Consider the following 23200-nt stretch of genomic DNA (forward strand, 5'->3'; position numbering starts at 1 on the left):
TGTCACTTCCTATATGGCCTCAATTTAGAAACAGGATGCTAGCCCCTTGGTCTGCACTTAATTGCATGCATATATTAACCACATGAACCATCGAGTCTAACATTCGCCAACAATAGCAGATAACCAAGCCCACACTGCAATGCGTTGTGAGCTTGTAGATTGCTACTTTTGGCAAAGATATTTATAGTAGAGAGAAAACAGGAGGGGGCCTATTATAGTGCCCCGGGGGTATAGAGTTTAAGTGGTTAATGAATATAATGCAAATAGGCCTTTTCAAATCCTAAACTCTGGACAGACACTCATATTGTTGTACTAGTAGCTTATGAGTTGCAGGTAATTATGACATAGGAAAAACAATATGAAAAAGCAACACAAGCATTTCATAGTCCATCATGGTGAAATTCAAATATGCTGACTAACAAAATAAAATCCATACAGAAAATGAGACTCAACATAGAAACAGTGCTTATTTCATTAGGTTGTGTTACGATTCCGTGCATGATGTCATGTCAACTCACTCAGGTGGCTTGGTTAATGTACATCTAAATGTGTTCACATTTTCCCTACACTGTACAAGTGCTTGTGTCTGTTCAGATGTTGAGTTTTATTAAATCTTTGCTAAAACTGACTTTTCCTCCTGTATGAGTTCTTATGTGATAATTGTGTCCAATTTGAGTAAAGCTTTTACCACATATCGTACAACTAAACGGTTTCCTACTGTATGAATAGTCTTGTTTTTTTTATCACCCATTCAACCAAAACCTTTGCTACAAACTGTGGAACTAAAGGGCTTTTCACCTGTATGAGTCAGCATGTGTGATTAAACACATTCAAGCAAAGCTTTTGCTAAAAACTGTACAACTAATGGGCTTTTGCCCTGTATGAGTCCACATTAGTTTTTTTTAAAGCAGCTCAATGCGAGGAAAGCTTTGGATACAAACTGTACAACTAACGGGGCGTTTCTCCTTTATGAATAAGCATGTGTTTTTTCAGACTGCCCCTTCGAGTAAATCTGTTGCCACAATATGTACAACTAAAGGGATATTCACCTGTATGAATCACCATGTGTGCTTTCACACTTCCAGCACATGCAAAGCTCTTGCTACAAAATGTACAACTAAATTGCTTTTCCCCTGTGTGAGTCCTCATGTGTCTTTTCAGATCACTCAGTTGACCACAACCTTTGCCACAAGTTATGCAACTAAAGGGCTTTCCCCCTGTGTGAATCCTCATGTGTTTTTTCAGATCACCCATTCGACTAAAGCTTTTGCCACACTTGGTACAACTAAAGGGCTTTTCCCCTGTATGGGTCCACATGTGTTGTTTCAGATGTTGGTCCTGACTAAAGCTTTTGACACAAACTGCACAATTAAAAGGCTTTTCCCCTGTATGAATCCTCATGTGTGTTTTCAGATGATGCTTTTGACTAAAGCTTTTCCCACACTCTGTACAACTGAAAACCTGTTGATTCAGCCTTTCCCCAGTATGAATCATCATGTGACTTTTCAGATGAGCTTTGCGTCCAAAGCCTGTGCCACACTCGGTACAACTAAAAGGCTTTCCCCCTGTATGCATCAACATGTGACTTTTCAGAAGACCTTTTAGTCGAAAGCCTTTGCCACACTCGGTACAACTAAAAGGCTTTTCCCCTGTATGAATCGTCATGTGACGTTTCAGAGGACCTTTTAGTCGAAAGCCTTTGCCACACTCTGTACAACTAAAGTCTGTGGTCCCTGACTCTGTACAACTAAATTCTTTGGTCCCTGTGTGATTCCCTGTGGATAGAGTTTGTTTCAATGATGTCAGGTCCTGGGACAGCTTATAGCTCAAAGAAAACCTTTGTCCTTCAACATTTTCTCTCTTATGTGATTTCAGTGTGTTTAAATATGACTGCCCTTCCCTGGTCTCCTCCCACACATCACTGTCTTCAGTGATGTCAGATTCAGAACAGCGTGAAGAGAGGAGTTGGTCATCACTAGCTGGTTGTGATGTTCCACAGTCCTGTACATCAGAGGTATTGGCTAGTGGCTCTATCTCTCGGTTTTCATAATCATCTTCATTTTTCATTGCTAGTAATGTCAATGTTGAACCATGAACCTCATCCTCCTGTTCCTCTTTCATCTCTGGAGGCTCTGGTTCCTCCTCTTTACACACAGTGAACTGCAGGAAGTCTAGAAGGGGAAAAACAACATGACAGAAATAGTGATCAGGTGAAAAGATTTGTCAACATATTGGAAATGGTATACATAAGGCATACTGTATATGACACCTACATAAGCACTACATGACACCTGTCATAAACATGCGTGCGATGCTAGAGTGTGGACTAGCCAACACCAACTCGCGACTCCTGAATCGCTGCCCTCCACACCCTACTGTCTAGCATTAGGGTCTTGAGCTCTGCGGTGTTGTAGCTCTGCTGTCACGTCGCAGTGTCTACATATGTGGTGCGCTTGTGTTGGCTCCCACAATGTCCGTTTGCTTGCCACCAGTTCAAGTTGTCTTGATTCAACCTCTGTATAGGGACTTAAAATATGATACTACTCTCTGTTGCTCAGTGTACTTTGTTAAACTTTTGGACAAGTCTTAATGAGCTTTAATAGGCTACAGCTGGATAGATGACCAGACGTCTGTAGGCACAGGAATTAATCCAGCGGTGTGGATGGATGATATCATGATCACAACGTCTTTTTGAGTTGTTGTTGGAAGCTGCTTACTGCATTAAGGACTTTTCAGATGGCGTCTAGTAATTTATTTTGAACAAAAGACAACCCTGAAGGTAGGAGGGAGCAGCTACTGTCTGTATGGGAGAAGTGTATGCGCGCACTGTGGGGAAATTGCTATATCTCCGTTCCTATTGCATTACGGCAAAAACAAGCCAGATTCAACTGGCCACAGCTGTGCAATGGAATACTGCAGGCGGACAATTCCCCCCCCCATAAAACGAGGACCCTGTGCGTGTACTGAGGCGATCTCCATGAGGACAGGGGTCATGGAGAATATTCCATGATTTTTCAATGGTACAGTAAAATCGCTCGTTTTCGCTGGCAGCAGTAGCACACTAGTACACTATTACTCTGGGAGTTAAAGAGTTAATGCTTTTCACTTGTCTTCTTGGATACACTTGGGTAATACACATAATGATAAACAGACCCGGGACCGTGATAATAGAATCGGAACCGATCCAGACCCCGACCCACCCAGACAGGCCTCGTGCATTGTCTGGAATCTTTGGTTTGGGTAAACCTGTGAGTTGTGTTTTGAACATATATGTGAGTTAAACCAAGCCTTTCATCTAGATAGATAATAGTGGTGCACGATAAGTTTCGGACCGATAATTATCGGTCCGATATCAGGAATTATGACGTCATCCCGATAAAACCGATAACACTAATTATCTCCGATAATAGCTCCGATAATATATAATATTTGTCCGCTGTGATCTGCATGGACTCTCTCGGTTAGACACCGTTGTGTGGAGAAGTATAACTCTCGGTTAGACACCGTTGTACTGGAGAAGTATAACTCGGTTAGACACCGTTGTGACTGTAGAATCTCACACGTTGTAGCAGCAGCAGCAGCACAACCCCTCCCCACACACACACACACACACACAGCGACGCTACACAGAGAGAGAGGAGGGCTGGTTGAGACCTGGTCTCAAACGTGTTACGTCTTGGATAGACCACAGTCTGGAATAATAACTGATCATCATACATACAGGTCTACTACTAACCTTTGTTGCTGTTGTCATCTTAAATTGACCAGCTAAAGTAAAATTTTAGAGTGTTCTCCAACTTGCTTGGAGATCAGAGTGATGTGGTGGATGCGTTTAAGGCATGTTGCCAATCAGCTGTGTAACATTAGCAGGTCAACGATGGCTCGTTGAGGCTGTGCATTTGACCCTGATTTGACCAGACAGGCAATCAAAAGCACTAATTAATGGCAGCTGTAAGTAACCGGTTGTCTGTCGTCTGTGTCTTGCGTATGTTTAATAGCCAATTGAATGTTTTCTGTACCCTAGAGATATCAAGTATCGGTATCGGTCTTGAGAAGCAGGACGTTATCAATATCGCTATCGGTTTCAAAAAACCAATATCGTGCATCCCTAATAGTTAACCATAGAACATATTTGTGTGAAAATAGTAATTAATGAAATGTTAATAAAATGATAGCTCAGCACAGAAAAAAGGAAAGAAACTGAGCATGAAACTTACTGAACTCCATGTGGTTTTCAGGTTCCTGTTTAATAGAAACGGTCCTGGTTGGTGGTGGTGAACTCATGCTCAGCTGCAGGCTGGACTCCACAGACTGGTCTGGAATGAAGGAATTAATAGAAAAAGGACATTCATGGTAAGGATATTGTGACACTGCAGCTTTCTGAAAACAATTATCACACATGTAGTTTGAGTTTAAAGGAGAATTCCGGACATTTTAAGTGTTATCTTTGATGTGTCGTTACTCACCTACCGACGTAAACAGTGGCATTGTTTATTTCCAGATATTCCCCTGTCGTCATATTTTCAACCTCCTCCGTTGTCATAATGGGAGCGCGTGTCATAGGGAAATTCGTCTATTATAACCGATGCAAAGTTATTTTTTTCTCTACTACTACTCATTGTGGAGTCTGATGATAGTCAAACATGCAGTGAAAGTTCCTGAGAGGCTACCGCTAATGACGAACGAGCTAACGCTAGTTGCTTGTTTCTCTCCCAGAACCTGGCAACTTGGTGTTGCCATGTTGAGAAACAGGTTGAAAATATGACGACAGGGGAATATCTGGAAATAAACAATGCCACTGTTTACGTCGGTAGGTGAGTAACGACACATCAAAGATAACACTTAAAATGTCCGGAATTCTCCTTTAAAAGGAAAGTCCAAGGTATTGGATATGCAAAAAGGTGTCCCTATATTAATCTACGATTTTGTTAAGAATGTGGTTTCCTATATTGTGGATGCTTCTTGAAAATCTTTGCTTCACCAGCGGGTGCTGCCGACGCGTTTACCCCCCTCCGTTGGTGCCCAGTGCTGCAGCATTAAGCGGGTAATACTGGTGATAATGATGTGCCTTGCACATTCAAATCATGTATACTTTACATTACTTTAGGTCATCTTCAAAATGCTTAGATTTTTTTGGGTAAAAAATAGCCATTTGATGTTACCACTCTCCATATTAGGTGTCCACTCTTCCTGTATCTGGCTGGAGGAATTATTAAGTGGTGTTTTGTACATTTTTATGTTGTGTTAAAGCTGCACTACTATGTAACTTTCCTCTTCTACCCTGGATTTGTACCTGCGCAAGTCCTGACATTTTTACCATTGAGCAAATCTGCCTGCTTGCTTGGGGGATACATTGAATCTTGATTCAATTCGTGTCAGATCCTGTGTCTAGGTGAGACACAATCTAAATGTCTCAATAGGAGAGTAGGGAGACAAAATACAACCACCCCAATTGGATAAGTTATATTGTATTAACATACTCTACCATACAGATTAGACTAAATCACATTTTATTCGTAAGTATGAGCGTTTATATTGCCTGTAAAGTGATTGATTAATAGCTTTTGACATAGTTTATACTGGGTGTGTGAATGCCATTTTCTGCTGTGCCTTTATTTGACCCATAATGGGTCGTTCTTTTCCATTCATTCATGACTCTGGGAAGTGAAGGTTTCATTTGGATGTGAATATATAAGTTACTAATTAGTGTGAAAAGGAACATTGCCATCGCTTACAGAAGTATTTATATTTAATACTGAGCCTTTTGTTTGGTTTGTTACTTGTATAGAATTTAAATATTCATTTATGAATGCAGTGGTTTATGTGTAGTGTTTTTTCATTGCTGCTAAGATGCCAGTGCCTAATTGTAGATATATTTATTTGTTTGTTATTACAGAACTGATGTTAATAATACTGTGTAGTGCTGAACATAATACAGTAGGTTTTGTGGTAACCACTGTTACCACAAAATATTTTCACGTCATGGATCCCAAATTAATATGTATTTGTCCCTGATAACCCCCATCTGACAATGTTTTGTTCCAGGGAGCCCACATACCAGATTTGTGTTATTTTGAATGTTTCAAAAATCTTCCAAATATTCCACATTTTAATTCAAGATTTTGTTAAATATCAGATCTACAGGCTCACAGCCTGTCGCATCACGACGTGTTGTGAGCTTGTAGATCTGCTATTTTCAATGTATACAGTATATAGGTTTAAAGTGCTCATAATGGCCTAGTGCCATAGTTGCTTCCTTTGGGCTTGTTTTCCTATAGACTTGCTAATTTCTCTGAAAAAATCTGGCAACACTGGAAGGAAGACAACAGCTGAAGATCGGTAACACCTATAACTCTATGGGCATCATACTTTACCAGAAAGTAAATGCTATTTCTCCCAATGTGTTATACAATGAAACACAATAAAACAAAGGTTAAAATAAATAACTGTAAGGTGTGGATTGCTTGGTCCTTTAGTAGGCTCATGTGGTTTTTTTTTGTGTGTGGTTTAATAGCGGTGGGAAAAGGTAGGCCTACTACATTTTTACGTAAGTAAAAGTATCCATACTGCAATGTAGAAATACTCTATTATAAGTAAAAGTCTGGAGTTTTCAAACGTACAAAATGTGTTAATTAAAAGAAAAAAAAAGCAGATGTGAGCTTGTAGATCAGCTTTTTTCAATTGGCCTGGCTGAAGTGGTTAATGTATGTTTTGTAATGTAGCCCCTAGAGGGTAGCAGTGAGCACAGCGTGACGTCTTGAGTGAGACTCTCATTTAAGAGGGTTCTGAACAGGCAGTTAACAGGTCAGTAAACTGTGGGTCCTCAACACTGCCTGTAGCGTGTTGAGAGGAGGCGGTTTGCGTGCTGACCTGTTAACTTGGTAAGCCTGTTTGTTTTTGTTTGTTTTGTATCCTCGCTTTTATTGTTGTATTTTATATGATCTACAATGAATATTTTTATATCATCAGGTCTTTGATACTCACTGTTGGTGTTTGTGGTGCCTGTCCAGTGTTCAGCAATTGTTTGGGGTGTGGCCTAGTCTCCATGAAATAGGCATTTAACCCTTTAAACTGGAGATATGTGAGTATCAGATTATGTATGTGCAAAGGAGAAGAAATGTCTATGTAGGTTTTGTTGTTTATGATTTTGTATTACATTTTGGTTTAACCTATATGTCTGTCATTGTATAACAGGTGCAGACAGGGGAGCTTGATGTGATGTGTGGAAACATTGAGAGGCTTCTGATGTGTGTGTATATATATAATAAGAGCTAAGGTAATCCTTTTATTGGTTTGCCCATTGTATCTCATGTGACATTTAGCAGCTGAGTGCATATTGTGTGCATGTATTACAAGCTTTGTGCATATTGTAAAATGTCTGCTTTGTCATTGATCTGTAGGTCCATGTGGAACAAGCGGCACACTAGCTCCATAAAGAACCTCTCACTCCGCTATACAGCTCCGAGATGAGGTTCTATGTTGTTACCTTCCAGAATCGGGTGGACGTCCGCCAAGGCTCCGCTGTTTACCCTTTTGTATACGTCGTATCCCAAAACTAATGGTAGATTCCAAGCCGCACGGATGTTTAAAGTTTGGTTCGGCGCATAACATTTTAGGAACGGAGCGAAACTACCCGTTTAAATCGCTTATTAAGTCAGCCTGTGGCCATGTTTCCCATTGTAGCCAAACCGGGAGCAGTACTGGCAGCGGACGTAGGGGGGTTTTCCGGTTTGAATGGGAAACATGGCCACAGGCTGACTAAATAAGCAATTTAAACGGGTAGTTTCGCTCCGTTCCTAACATTTTATGCGCCGAACCAAACTTTAAACATCCGTGCGGCTTGGAATCTACCATTAGTTTTGGGATACGACGTATACAAAAGGGTAAACAGCGGAGCCTTGGCGGACGTCCACCCGATTCTGGAAGGTAACGACATAGAACCTCATCTCGGAGCTGTATAGCGGAGTGAGAGGTTCTTTATGGAGCTAGCGGCACACTAGAGACCGCTGTTCCTTTTCCTTTTGATTTCTGTTTGATGATTTACTTTACTTTTTTGTACCAGTCTTTTCCCATTATATTTGATCCAACACTTTTAACCATTCTATAGATGCAAATAAATGAAAGTACCATTTTGTACTGTAACTTTTTTATAATAAAATAATTGCTATTTTTATAACCTACACTTTGGTCTGCCTTCCATTTATTTAGCGGGGTAACAGTAATAATAATCAAAATCTACAAAGTAACTAAAGTACTAAATAATTATGGTGAAATAAAAGCATAATATTTGCCTCTGAGATGTAGCGGAGTTGAAGTAAAAGTATTGAAAATTGGAAATACTCCAGTGAAGTACAAACACCTTGAAATTGTACTTAAGTACAGTACTTGAGTAAATGTTCTTAGTTACTTTACACCACTGACAATGAAACACAATAAAACAAAAAGGTTGAAACTCTTGCAATAAAATGTGGAATATTTGGAACACAAACACAAATGCTCCCTGGCACAAAATATGTTCATGAAAATATTTGAGAACCACTGGTTTAAATTAAAGTTTTGGAAACAAGCCTAAATAAAGCAAGAACACTTTAGAAACAAGCCCCAAAAAACTGCAACCTGCAACTACCAACATTTAACAAGCAACTTGACAGAAAAAGAAGCCCAACGTCGCTTGTAATAAGCCGACATGGCAACGCTGATACTAAACAATCCCAAACAATTGCGTGTATTTCATACCTTACCTTTGTGTGTGGGTTGGATGTGGAATAAAGCAGCGGCTTTATCTCGGTTAACTATTGGAGAGACTATTCCATTTGAACGCCTTTCCCAAAGAAGCTTAATGTAGGAAGACACTGGTAGCCGTGAGTCTGTTCAGAGCTGTGTCAAATAACTGGTCAGACAACCAGTAGCTTACATCCGCTGAGCGTCATCGTAGATAGTGACGATGAAACGCTGCCTTTATTCTTTGAGACACACCAGACGGGTATTTCGGGGCGTGGCCATTCCTTCACCGGGTGAAACAACACATCTTTCACCATTAAGCAGTGGTGGAAAAAGTACTCACATTTTTTTACTTAAGTAAAAGTATCAATACTGCAATATAGAAATAGTCTGTTACAAGTAAAAGTCCGAAATAAAAAAATGTACTTGAGTAAAAGTACAAAAGTATTGGTATCAAAATGTATTGAAAGTAAAAGTAGAAGTACTCATTATGCAGAATGTCCCATTTCACAAGTTTTCAAATGTATGAAAATCTTTTGAAAATAGCAGATCTACAAGCTCACAATGCGTTGCATCGTGACGCATTGTGAGCTTGTAGATCGGCTATTTTCAAATGGCTGAAATGTATATAGGGCTGAAGTGGTTAATGTATATTTTGTAATAACAAGGAAGGACTTTGCTGCATCACAGGGCACCAACCTCATGGGAGCACCATCCTCCTGGCATGTATTTTTTTTTGTGGTCTTTTGTATTCCCCCCCCCCTGGTTGATCGACGTCATAGTCAGTGTGTGTGTGTATGGTGTGTGTGTGTGCACTGCAGGGGTGTGCTGTGGATTTTTGATAGCCTGGTTCCAGACCATAGACCCCGCCCACTCTCTAGCTTCAGGCTGATAATCAGGCTAGATTTTTGAGCTAGTGGAGCTTTATTGTAATGACGTCACGTGCATGCTCAGCTCAATACTGTATGGAACATTATGTAATGTAATTATATTTCTTATTATTTAGTTGCATTGTTGTCTCCGCCAGGCCGAAGGCATGGTGGAGAGTATGTTTTACCCTCTGTCCGTCCGTGTGTGTGTCCGTCCGCTCACAGCATTGGTCAAGCTTCACGTGACATCAGAATATGTAATATAAATAGGTAAGACAGGATTAATCAGGAACAGTACTTTCTTTTACCACCTCGCCTCGCGGAGATTTTCTAGTTAATGTTGTTTTTATTTTTGTTTCAATTAATTAATTATTTTCCTTTTAGTTGTATATAAAAGCCCTTTAGACTCACCCACACATAAGTAGGCTATACTTAAAATAATCAGACAACTGAATGACAGGGTTAACCTCGTGAGTGTCACTCTCGTTCTTGGGTCCTCAGCTAAGTGATGGGATCTCAGCCTTAAGTTATCTCATAATCTGTAGGGTCCCAGTCATCTACAGGTGGCCCATGTAACTTGATGAACATGTTTGATTGATTGATTGAATACTTTATTAACAATAACAAAGACAAGCACAGGGGAGTACAGTGCAAGGTCTGTTAATGTAGTTACCTTGCCATGATGTAACTCCAAAGGTGGGCAAGGAAATCAAAAATATCTTAGGCGTTTGACTTTTTACAGGGGCCAGTTCCGAATTGCAGCCACCTGTAAGTGCTCTTTTAGAGCGGTTTTGAAGGAGAGCAAGGATCCACATGTTTTTATAACTGGGCATTACACATTCTTGTGGCATAGCAGTAGAACAAATGTAATCCCTTGTTGAGACAAATCTGGGTTAAACGTGATTTGTGGAGCTCCCTCTGGTGTTGTGATTGTGGACGTCAATGATGTTTTTGAAGTAGTTTGACAGGTACATGGGTGTCTTTGTGGTGTAGTTTATCTTGTAGGCCCATTACAAGTTGTTGTACTCTGTCCTCTACCCTGAGCCATCCCACCCTAGCAAAGTGAGCAGGGGTTAAATGAGTTGTAGATGTAAGGCCAAGAAGTAGCCTTACCAGTTTGTTTTGGGATGGCTGGAGCCTTGTTTTTAAGGCGTCAAGGCTGATACCCGTTTAACCAGTACTTTGTACGGATTGGGGTGATGATTAAATTAATCTGGCTGAATCCCCTTTCGCACTCTGCAGTGCAGAGACCGATTGTCTCTCATTGTGAGAGGAATGTAAACACATTCAGTTCCATGGCCTTTCTCAAGTATCCTAATGTCATGCAAAGCAGTCAGGTTGAGGGCTATTGTTCTAGGTGCGTTGATGGCTCTCTCGCTGGCACGTATTTGCACCTTCAGAGCTAGTGGTTTTCCCAGTGCCCCCCAGTTCCCCCCCACCCAGTGTGTGTGTGTGTGTGTGTCCTGGGCATGACGTTAAACTGCCCTGTTGTAACTACCACCGTCAATGTAGTAGGTGCAGTGGATGCATTTGACATTTCTGTGGACTTGACTATGTAGCTTGCATACAAGAAGGCACTTCTCACCGGTGGAATCTACCAACAGCCGACACTACCTGACGGCCCCTCCCTCCCGTGAACAGCTACCGGGAAGAGAGGCGATAGACCCGGCGGCCTTCCAGCGGTATGTCCGTCCGCTGTCGGAATAGCAACGGGTGGACCTCCAGGCCCATGAGAACAACCACAGAGAGCGTGTTAACACCAAGCAGCAGTCCAAGACTAAGCAGTTTGTTTCCTCTGGTGATCCAGCCATGGACATTATACCCACGGACTGGTTGTTGGAGGGTTTCGAACAACTTGGGATGCTCAAAGACGAGACAGAAAGTGCTGAGTGACATGCGTGTTGTATCATGAGGACATATCCATGAGTTTGTGAATGTAACCTTTACTGCGCCTAAAATATATTTGTCCCTGTATGCTTTCCCTGTGTGGGGACATAAATAAATTGTTAAACTGTGTGTGTGTGTGTGTGTGTGTGTGTGTGTGTGTGTGTGTGTGTGTGGGGGGGGGGGGGGGGGGGCATGATTGTCCAATAAAAAACGACTTTTGGCTTGTTTCCATCATTTGTCCAATTACATATCACATTGGTTCTCAAAGCTGGGTCCGGGGGTACTTGAGGGGCTACCAGGGGGTCCCCAGCTAAATGATTTATAGGAACCAAATGGACCCTTATGGGTCTGTAACTCTGAGAGTGTACAAATGGAACCAAATGGACATTGATTTTACAATATGAATTGGGGTCCCAGAGATAGAAATGCCATTGAATGGGGGTCCGTAGCCTAAATGCATATCAAACTGGGGGGTCCTTAAATTACAATGATTGAGAATCACTGCTAGGGCAGTAAAAATCTTCTCTTATGGGGGTCCCTGGCTTATCTTTTCAAATGGGGGTCCGCGGGCTAATAAGTGTCAATTTGGGGGTCCTTGACATGAAAAAGTTTGAGAACCACTGACATATCACTAGTCCATACCCAGGGATGTGTGTAGTCAAAGTCTTAACAGACTTTAAGATCAGAGCCTTGCAGTTATGTGCAGCTCACTGGAAAAGAAGCGTCCTGACTGTGATTTCACTCCAAGATGGCGGCAAAGCTACTGCTGCGCCATCCAGTGTCAGAGGTCAAACGCATGTTAATTGCAGACTGAACTGTAGGCTCTCAGCCTGCTGGACAGGAACCTATAGCCTCTATTTGGAGGTGCACAATTATATCCTCAGTGTTCATTCAAAGCAGGGGTCTTCAATGTTTTTCAGGCCAAGGCCCCCCTTAGCTGAGAGAGAGAGAGGCGAAGCAGGGACCCCCACAACATATTGTATAAAATGGGGTTTCTTTTTTGTAAGTCTTCCATCCATGCAATTTGATGAGAGGTTTTCACCATATTTAGCTGATTGTCTCATCAATGCCTGTTGACCGTTGAGAGATTTGAGACCAACATGGAAGTATTCCGCAGGTTTTGACTGTTGCCTCCAAATTTGTTGGCCCCCATATATTAACTCTGACTGGAGGACCTCTTGGGGGTCCCGGACACCCTGTTGAAGACCCCTGAAATATTTAGAGAAACACTTTTATTAAATCAAATCATGACTAGAAAAAGCGCTCCTCGGAGCACAGGTCCAGGGCTAGGTCAGGTAGGTTAGTGTGGGCCAGCAATGTTCGGAATTCACCTATCAGGCTGGAATGTGACAAATAGCTTGACTAAAGAGATAATATGTACTGATTTGGGTGATGTTTGGACAACATTTGTAGAAAAAAAAAAATCGGCCTCCTGGTGGCGCTATAATAGGGCAATGTTGAAAGGGTGGTATTTGTTCCTCAACCTAGTGCGATTGTGCGTGCAAAGTTTCACCGGAATTGGACACTGCGTTCATGATTTGCGCCATTTTGTTCAAAACGGGCCACTCCTGCAAACTTTAATGTCTAAGATAGTCCGTGAGCCAGTAGTCTGGTTCACTATGTAATTTTGTCGGATTTTTTTGAAGATTTGCAAAACTATACATTTTTGGAAAGGTTATTGTCTAAGGAATCAGAAAATCAATGTTTGCATTTGCCCAGATGTGTATATGGCGGCCATATTGGCAATTATAAAATGGCCACCCTAAAATGTACGTTTTTTAATATCTCGGCTATCTAAGCTGGAACATTGATTTTAACTCTTAAACCTACATTTTCAGTGTCGAGGAATCCAATGGTGGTAATTATAAAGCTACAACACTTTACAATATTAACCCTCAGATGCATGACTGAGTCCAAAATGACCAGATGTGGTTGTTTTCTTGCAATATCTTTGTAATTAAAAAACATTTATCAATTCATATTGAAGATTTGCAAAACTATACATTTTTGGAAAGGTTATTGTCTAAGGAATCATAAAATCAATGTTTGCATTTGCCCAGATGTCTGTGGCCATATTGGAATTGACAAAATGGCCGCCGTAAAATGTATGTCTTGTAATATCTTGGCTTCTAAATAAGATGGAACATTGTTTTTAATGGCTAAACCTACATTTTCAGGGTCAAGGAATCCAATGGTGCAAGTTATCATTTCATTTTTTGTATCATCCCATTGACATAATCCATCATATGGGTAAAAACAGCACAGCCCAGGCAGTCAGTCAGATACTAACTCAGTGTTCTTTTTATTTATTTTAACTGTGAACTTTGGATGTTTGTGTAACCATCTTAAACATCATGACATGTGTAATCTTAGACAGTCTATGCATCATCATAATCATCATCATCATCATCATCACTTTCGTGCGTCACAGCTTGGGAATCGTCATCGTTCTGACACTGGCTGCTGCAATGACACATTTCAGTATAGGCTAAGTCCTTAGCTTTGCAGGAACATCTGCCAGAAGAACAGTCAGATTTACACTTGCATTGAACCATCTCAAGGATGGCCTTTTGGGCTGGGAGGACCTCTGTGGTCGTTGGTTTCAGCATGCCATCCAAGTGTTTGAAGTACCCATTTTGCAGGGGATGCAACTGTGGATCCTGCATATTAATGGCTGGCCTATGTGCTAAAGGTCAGGTCAAGGTCTCTCTCGCACCTTATCGTCCAACCAGGTGTCCAAGCAGGCAGCAGATATGGTCACTGGTTGACATGTACAGCAGGCCCTATTCACCTCACAATTGACATGGAGCCGTTTGTTGACACCTTGCAGGTATATAAGCTCTATAATGTAATTGTGCATCCCGGTGGGATGCATGTTATACAGTCATTCTTCAGCTGCATTGCAAAACTGATGCAAGGTTCAGCACTGGAAGTGGAAATGCATGTGGTTGCAGAACATGACAGGCAAGTTCAGTGGTCAGTCCTGAGTGTATCAGCAGCACTCTGAAGTGGTTTCTATCAACTTGGCCAAAGACATTTGAACAGATACAGCAGTAGCCTACCTGGACACTGCACATCTCCATCCTACTGGCTGACAGTGGGTAGACAACTTCTTCCTACACTTCACATCCACCAGTTTGAATGCGCAGGGAGACACATTGACATTAACTTCACCTTTTCTCTCATGAAGCACATGACTGAAGCACTTCTTCCATGCTGGCCATGTGCAGTGTGCTTGATATCTAACCCAGTGCCTGCTGAAGATGCATGTGCTCCATGCCATAGCATAGAGGCTAAGCTAGACCTTGTCTGTCGGCACCATGATGGATTCTTCTTTATTATTATTATTCTTTAATATTATTATTCTTGCCTTTCGGCCTGGCGGAGACAATAAGAAAAATATGTAAGACCCGTTTCGTTTAATGACTATAGAGATACTGTGTACCGATTTGCGTGATGTTTTAATAAAATTTGTAGCAGTACTGTCAAAAAAAAAGAAAAAGTGGCCTCCTTGTGGTGTTATAACAGGCCCATGTGACACATTTGGGGCAGAGGTTCTGAATTGGCATCCAGGGAGTGTGTGTGCACAGTTTCGCTGCGATCAAGCCAACAGTGCAGGAGATTAGCTGTCCACAGACGGACGGGGGGATGGACACGGACGGACGGACGGACAGACAGGGTGCAAAACATATAGTCTCGGCCATGCCTTTCGGCCTGGCCAAGACAAAAAGAAGACAATACATCCACAGAGCTTTTAAAAAGTATAATCACAGTGTTTGTGACGGAGCTTGTAAACAGTGACTCTTCCGTGCTATGACATACTTTACTCTACAGTGACTTACAATGGTGCATACTTGCTCCGTTTAAGTGCCATAACAGGTCTCGTCGAGGGAATGCGGTAGATAAAGGAGTTCAATTTTTCAGCTTTCCAGCATGGAGGCAACATCACAGAGCTCACATGGACGTTTAACAAAGAGACGTCGGATGGCTTGGATCTCAGTTGTACGACCCAAAGAAATAACGTTCAACAACTTATCCAAGCACAGCCGTGCATTTTCACAAAGGTAAGTTATTACCAAACACATGAAACTGCTATTTTGTCTCTGCTAACTCAAATTAAATAGGTATTAGTTAATGCCAATGCCAACTAGGGTAGCTAGTGTTGTTCCACATGAACTTGTTACACAACAATCTGTGCAGAGCTGAGACGCATAGTTTTTGATTGATACTTTATTAACAAGTTGCATAACTAAGTTACATAACTAATTAGCAATGTTGTTGTTTTTTCCCGAGGCAAACCAGCCATGGAACAGACCGCAAGCTGCTGTACTGAGCAACACTCTGACCCTGCAACAGCACCAAATGTGGAGATGGATGGCACATTATTATCTTTCTAATAAACGTTCTTGAATCTTGAAACATTGTCATTAATATGTAGCATAACATGAGTTTCTAGGAAATGATAGAAAATGACTACAGTTCTGCATCAGTTCTTAATGATTAAAAACAGTGATCACTGTGTGAGCAAGCTGAATTACACTCTGGTGTGCTACCAAGATGTGAAAAAATACAATGTATATTTATTGCACCATAACCACTTACATAAGCACAAATATAACAATATATAACAATATATTATTATTATATATTATATATATAACAATGTTATATTTGTGCATTTAATAATCTTTATCTTTTCCGAAAATAGCCTATCTACAATGGCTCCTTCACAGTGACCCTGGTTTGACAAACAGGTTTTGGCAAAGACTACAACTACACACATATGCAAAAGGCTAATGTTTTTAGATTGGAGCTGGACAATCAGAGATGACCCTCCTGAAAAGACTTCTCTAGAAACACAATCTACAGGTGAAACACAATTTACACGTGAAGCCAGACAGGGTAACAATGCCCCGTTTTCAGTCATTTGTTATTCGAACTCAGTGAGTCTGTCAGGTAGGCACAAGTACACAGGCTGTTTGTAAATGTTGAGCAGCTAATAGTCCTGTAGCAAGTCCTCAAAAAAGCCCTTAGTTTTTGAGATACCCCTACCCGAGTTAGAACAAAACACAACCATGTTTTTTCTTATCTTTAGGGTCTCCCATTAATGAAAAGGATTGTTGTGAAATTTTATTTTGGGGCAAAATTAGTTTTTTTTGGCTATTCTTTAGAACTACCCCAATCTCTGAAAAAGGCAAATCCGAATAGGGCAAAGGTGACCAAAAATGCTATAACTTGAGAATGCTCACTCTTATCTTCATCAAATTTGCTGAGGTATGAACCAGGTGTCTACCCTACATCACCAAAGAGTCAGAATGTAATTTACATAAAGAAATACTGAAATATAGTCCTTTAAACATACCTTTAGTTTAGGCGGAAATTGTACTTTTGTAGTGAGCACTCCTCTACTTTCCCTCATTTAGAAAAACAACATACATCTATGTCAAATAAGCTGTTACTGCATAGCCTAAGATGCTATTAAACAATAACCAGTGGTTGTGTGGAGAGATCTAGTAGTTTTATTGCAAATTAGACTTCTTTAGACATACCCGGCGGTCAGTACACAACCCAGAAGCGGAAGTAGATTTAGGATTTAAAAATAAAAGTATATTATATATAGATAAAATTATATATAATTTTATATATATATATATATATATATACTGTATTATATATATATATATATCATACCGTAGGCTACACGATTATAACATAACATTACTATGGCTACATCAATGTTATGCATGTATGTATATATGTACAGTATGTATGTATGTATGAATGCATGCATACATGTAACTGGGCACTAGGAAGAGTGGGCACTTAGGAAATGTGGGCACTTAGGGGTGGAGAAGAGTGGGCACTAGGGAAATCTGGGCACCTGGAAGAGTGGGCACTAATGAGATGTGGGCACCCAGAAGAGTGGGCACTTTGGGGTGGAGAGAGTGGGCACTAGGGAAATCTGGGCACCTGTAAGAGTGGGCACTAGGGAAATGTGGGCACCCAGAAGAGTGGGCACTTTGAGGTGGAGAGAGTGGGCACTAGGGAAATCTGGAAACAAGGAAGACTGGGTAGCAAGGTTATCATCTAAAAATGTATTAAAATGGGTAATGTATGTTTTGTAATAATAATCAGAATCTACAAAGTAACTAGTAACTAAAGTTGTCAAATAATAGTAGTGGAGTAAAAGTACAATATGTGTCTCTGAGATATAGAAGAGAAGTAAAATTATAGAAAATTGGAAATACTCAAAGTAAAAAATACCTCAAAATTGTACTTAAGAAGTAGGATACTTGAGTAAATATACTTAGTTACGTTAGACCACTGACTAATAGACTATAGTTACAGACAAGAGAAACCCAAGAGAACTGTGATACATCATCCTGCCTTGTGATTACCGAACATTACATGTAGCCTACATAATTGAGATTGCTTTACCATTTGTAACTTTTTCTTTTGTTATACTATTTTAATAATACAAAATTAAAAACAACTTAAGTTCACATCTGTGCCACTTTATTAAATGTGTTTATAAAAAATTATGTGGACGGGAGGGGGATAGGGGGAGGAGTGGAGGGGGGGGTCGCAATATATGGGGGGCGGGGGGTCATGTACGACAGCGCCAAGCTACTCGGCCGCTATCGGTGGACCGCTGGCCCTCCAGCGCTGAGCTTGTAGATTGCTACTTTTGGCAAAGATATTTATTGTAGAGAATACCGGGGGGGCCTAGTATAGTGCCCCGGGGGTATAGGGTTTAAGTGGTTAATGAATACAATAGCAAATATGCCTTTTCAAATCCTGAACTCTGGGCAGACACTCATATTTTTGTAATAGTAGTTTATTAGCTTTCAGGTAATTATGACATAGGAAAAACAATATGACTAAGCAACACAAGCATTTCATAGTTCATCATGGTGAAATTAAAATATGCATTCAGAAAATGAGACTCAACAAACAGTGCTTATTTCATTAGGTCGAGTTAGGATTCCATGCACGATATCATGTCAACTCAGGTGGCTTGGTTAATGTACATCTAAATGTGTTCAACAAAAATGTCCCTACGCTGTACGAGTGCTTGTGTCTGTTCAGATGTTGAGTTTTATTAAATCATTTCTAAAACAGGCTTTTCCTCCTGTATGAGTGCTTATGTGATGTTACAACTAAACGGTTTCCTATTGCATGAATTTTCTTGTTTTTTTAGATCACCCAATTCAACCAAAACCTTTGCTAAAAACTCTACAACTAATGGGCTTTACAACTAATGGGCTTTTGCCCCACATTTGGGGTTTTTAAGCTGCTCAATGCGAGGAAAGCTTTGGATACAAACTGTACAATTACAGGGGCTTTTCTCCTTTATGAATAAGCATGTGTTTGTTCATACTGCCCCTTTGAGCAAATCTGCTGCCACAATATGTACAACTAAAGGGTTTTTCACCTGTATGAATTACCATGTGTACTTTAACACTTCCAGCATATTTAAAGCTCTTGCTACACAATTTACAACTAAAAGGCTTTTCCCCTGTGTGCACCCTCATGTGTTCTTTCAAATTACTCATTCGAGCACAACCTTTGCCACAAGTTAAGCAATTAAAGGGCTTTTCACCTGTGTGGGTAATCATGTGTGATTTAACATGTTCAGCAAGAGCAAATCTTTTGCTACAAACTGTACAACAAAAGAGCTTATGAGTCCTGGGCTTTTTTCCCATATGAATAATCATATGTCTTCTCAGACGACTCATTTGAGCAAAGCCTTTGCCACACTCTGCACAACTTAAGGGTTTTTCACCTGTATGCGTCATCAAGTGTTGTTTCAGACTTCCAATTACAGCAAATGTTTTGATACAAAATGTACAACTAAAAGACTTTTCCCCTGAATGAATCCTCATGTGTTGTTTTAGCGTACCTAACTGACCAAAGCCTCTGCCACACTCTCCACAACGAAAGGGCCTTTCCCCTGTATGAATCCTCATGTGTTGTTTTAGAGCAGCTGACTGACCAAAGCCTCTGCCACACTCTGTACAACTTAGAGCCTTTTCATTCAGCCTTCCCCCTGTATGATTCAGCATGTGTGTTTTCAGATGTTGCTTACAACTAAAGCTTTTGCCACACTCGGTACAACTAAAGGGCTTTTCCCCTGTATGGGTCCGCATGTGTCGTTTCAGATGTGGCCTCTGATTAAAGCTTTTGTCACAAACTGAACATCTAAAGGGATTTTCCCCGGAATGAATCCTCATGTGTTTTTTTAGATAAGCTGACTTACCAAAGCCTGTGCCACACTCGGTACAACTAAAGGGCTTTTCCCCTTTATTAATCCTCATGTGACCTTTCAGACGACACATTTGACCAAAGCCTTTGCCACACTCTGTACAACTTAAGTCTTTGGTTCCTGACTCTGTACAACTAAAGCTTTTGCTCCCTGTGTGATTCCCTGTGGATAGAGTTTGTTTCGATGATGTCAGGTTCAGGGACAGCTTATTGCTCAAAGAAAACCTTTGTCCTTCTACATTTTCTCTCTTATGTGATTTCAGTGTGTTTAAATTTGACTGCCCATCCCTGGTCTCCTCCCACTCATCACTGTCTTCAGTGATGTCAGATTCAGAACAGTGTGAAGAGAGGAGTTGGTCATCACTAGCTGGTTGTGATGTTCCACAGTCCTGTACATCAGCTTGTGATTTCATGTGTTCAGTTGAGGTACTGGCTAGAAGCTCTCGATTTTCATTATCGTCTTCACTTTTCATTGCTAGTAATGTCAATGTTGACCCATCAACCTCATCAGGTCTTTGAGCTAGGTCCTCCTGTTCCTCTTTCATCTCTGGAGGCTCTGGTTCCTCCTCTTTACACACAGTGAACTGCAGGAAGTCTAGAAGGGGAAAAATAACATGACAGAAATAGTGATCAGGTGAAAAGATTTGGCAACATATTTGAAATGGTATACATAAGTATACCATAATATACTGTATATGACACCTACACAAGCACTACATGACACCTACGTAAGCACTATACGACACCTGTCATAAACATGCGTGCGATGCGATTCTAGAGTGTGGTCTAGTCAACACCAACTCTGTGAATCGCTGCCCTCCACACCCTACTGTCTAGCATTAGGGTCTTGAACTCTGCAGTGTTGTTAACTCCACTGTCGCTCCGCAGTGTCTACATATGTGGTGCCCTTGTGTTTGCTCCCACAATGTCCGTTTGCTTGCCACCAGTTCTGGGTGCCTGACACAGTGCCCAGTCAGCCTCATCATTCCCAAGTGCTATTTGTAGCATTCTTGTGTAAATGCCTTGCTGTACTGTGGGGGTATATATACATATATATATATATATATATATATATATATATATATATATATATATATATATATATATATATATATATATATATATATATATATATGGGGGTACTGGGGCTGCTCCCTTTGAATGATCCAAGCACCACCGAAGAAGAGTACACCCAAAAATCACGTGATCACAACAAAAAAAGCTCGCCTGCTTCCATGTTTACAAAAGTCCATTTTTGTTTTTCAAAAAACAAGCCACATTCAAACGGCCATAGCTCTGGAATCTTTCTACAGATGGAAAAATATGACTTTAGATAGGACACCTAAGGCAAATACACTTTTACTTTAGATAGGACACCTAGGGCAAATACATGCATTTTTAGCTTTAGCACATTTCCCCCCCACATGCCTTCTGCCTGATAGAAGAATAATTTGAGGGCTTAGTAATGAGCTGTGTTTAATGATAAGGCAAAATATTTCATACTTCATTCATTTCAGTTAAGAAATGAAAAGCAATCCAGGTCTGTTAAGACTTTATTGTTGTCATCTTTCTACCCTAATTTTAATTAGGGAGACGCTCTTGGACTGCTACGTTCTTTATCTAACTCAAGATGATGGCCAGACGGTGCATTACTTGTTTTAAACTTTAACAGTAGGGAGACCGGGACAAAAGTAACAGGGGACAAAAGTAACACACTCAATAATTCTAATTAGAAATAAGCTAGAGGGGTGACACTTCTTGTGCACATGCTCAGTAGGGTCCTCTCTCTGCCTATGGAAGAATAGAATAGATCATTTCATCTCAGCAGAAGTTTTCAACAAAAGACGTACATTTTTGAGTGTACAGTATTTTCCTTCTGCTGTCTAAAGATAAGATGTCAACTAATTTAAACTTAGATGCATTGTGTCTCTATGTTATTGGTCACAAATTACCGTCAGCAGCCTATGCTAGTATAGGTGTTTCTAGCTAGAATATGGGATTTTATCATGGTTGCCCCATCGGGGCAATTGTAACACAGTGACCGGGGTCAATTGTAACAATGTGTTTTCAATGCAAGCAGATTTTTTGTCTGGGATTACATACTTTTATGTTAGTAAATGAACATATTTCACTAAATGTCACTACATTCCAAAGTAAAAATACATTTAAATAAAAAATAGACAGATTTGAAAAAAACTACATTGAAAAATTAAATAATTCGAATAAAAATACAAAATAATTGTAATTATGTATATAAAACATTTGTAAGTAAAAATGTTAAATTATAAAAAATACAAATTACTTAGTGATGTGCTTTTATTTGAGATAAAGTGTGTTAAAGGTTCTATGACATTCATTTTCACTTTTTTTTATGTTTTTGGGGGGTTTTATGACCTCAATTACACCCAAAAAATCTGAACTTTTAACATTCAGCGGAGTTTCTGTGGTCTTGGGTTTTCTGAATAATTAGGCTGAAAAGTAATCTGAGCTTGGCCCTTCGGCAGTGAGGTCACAGCCGATTAATCCCGCCCACTCTCCTCCTCGCCCCTCCCCTCCCCTATCCTTTCCTTTGGGGGGGGCGGAGCAGAGGCGATGATTGACAGGCAAAATCCCTCACCAGCGACACCCGCAGGCAAAGATTTATTTTTTCATTGCAGTTGAAAAGGCTTTACAAATGTGAGAGAAAAACACCTGCCATGGATCAATGGAATCGCATTTTTTGTTAAAACTTTCTATACACATTTGAAGGACCATGACAAAGACTTTTAATGTCACGGGGGCAATTGTAACACTCTGACTCATTGCATTCAAATTAATATTTTAGTCTTGTCCTTATTAGTGAAAGCTTAAAAATGGTATTATTAATTAGGGCACATATATATGTTTCTTATAGCAAAAGATGACTAGGATATTTCAAGTAGTCTGTGAATTATGAAGGCAAATACAAAAAGTGTTACTTTTGTCCCCGGTCTTGAAATATCTATCTGAAAACGGAGGTGAGGAATAAGCAATGATCAACAACAAGTTGCCACTCACACTCGACCCACTACAATTTGCCTACCACCAGAACAGATCCACGGACGATGCCATTCCTATATCACTTCACACCACCCTCTCACACCTTGAGAGAGACAAATCCTATGTGAGAATGCTGTTCATAGACTACAGTTCAGCGTTCAATACCATAATCTCAAACTAGACACCAAGCTTAAGAGTCTGGGTCTAAACCCAAGCCTTTGTAGCTGGATCCTTGACATCCTGACAGAACAACATCAGGTGGTGCGGATGGGAACAATGACTTCTTCCCCCCTGACCCTCAGCACAGTAGACCCTCAGGGATGCGTTCTGAGCCCCCTTCTCTACTCCCTGTACACCCATGACTGCGTGGCCATGTTCAATTCCAACCAAGCGGTCAAGTTTGAAGATGACAACACAGTGATATGAGACAGCCTAAAGGA

At 40.5% G+C, this 23200-nt stretch overlaps 1 protein-coding gene across 1 annotated transcript; it reads right to left on the minus strand.

Annotated features, from left to right (window-relative positions):
• Positions 1-1685: 1685 nt before the first annotated feature.
• Positions 1686-8930, minus strand: LOC308076887 (uncharacterized protein; the record flags this gene model as incomplete). The annotated part of the gene is made up of 5 exons (XM_080417406.1): positions 1686-1775; positions 2008-2171; positions 4218-4316; positions 8742-8867; positions 8915-8930. The coding sequence occupies 5 exons, from the start codon at positions 8928-8930 to the stop codon at positions 1686-1688; spliced, it is 495 nt and encodes a 164-aa protein (XP_080273532.1).
• Between the last annotated feature and the right edge of the window lie 14270 nt (positions 8931-23200).

This window comes from Gymnoscopelus braueri, assembly GCF_963280865.1.
Source record: "Gymnoscopelus braueri genome assembly, chromosome: 21".
Taxonomy (NCBI): Eukaryota; Metazoa; Chordata; class Actinopteri; order Myctophiformes; family Myctophidae; genus Gymnoscopelus; species Gymnoscopelus braueri.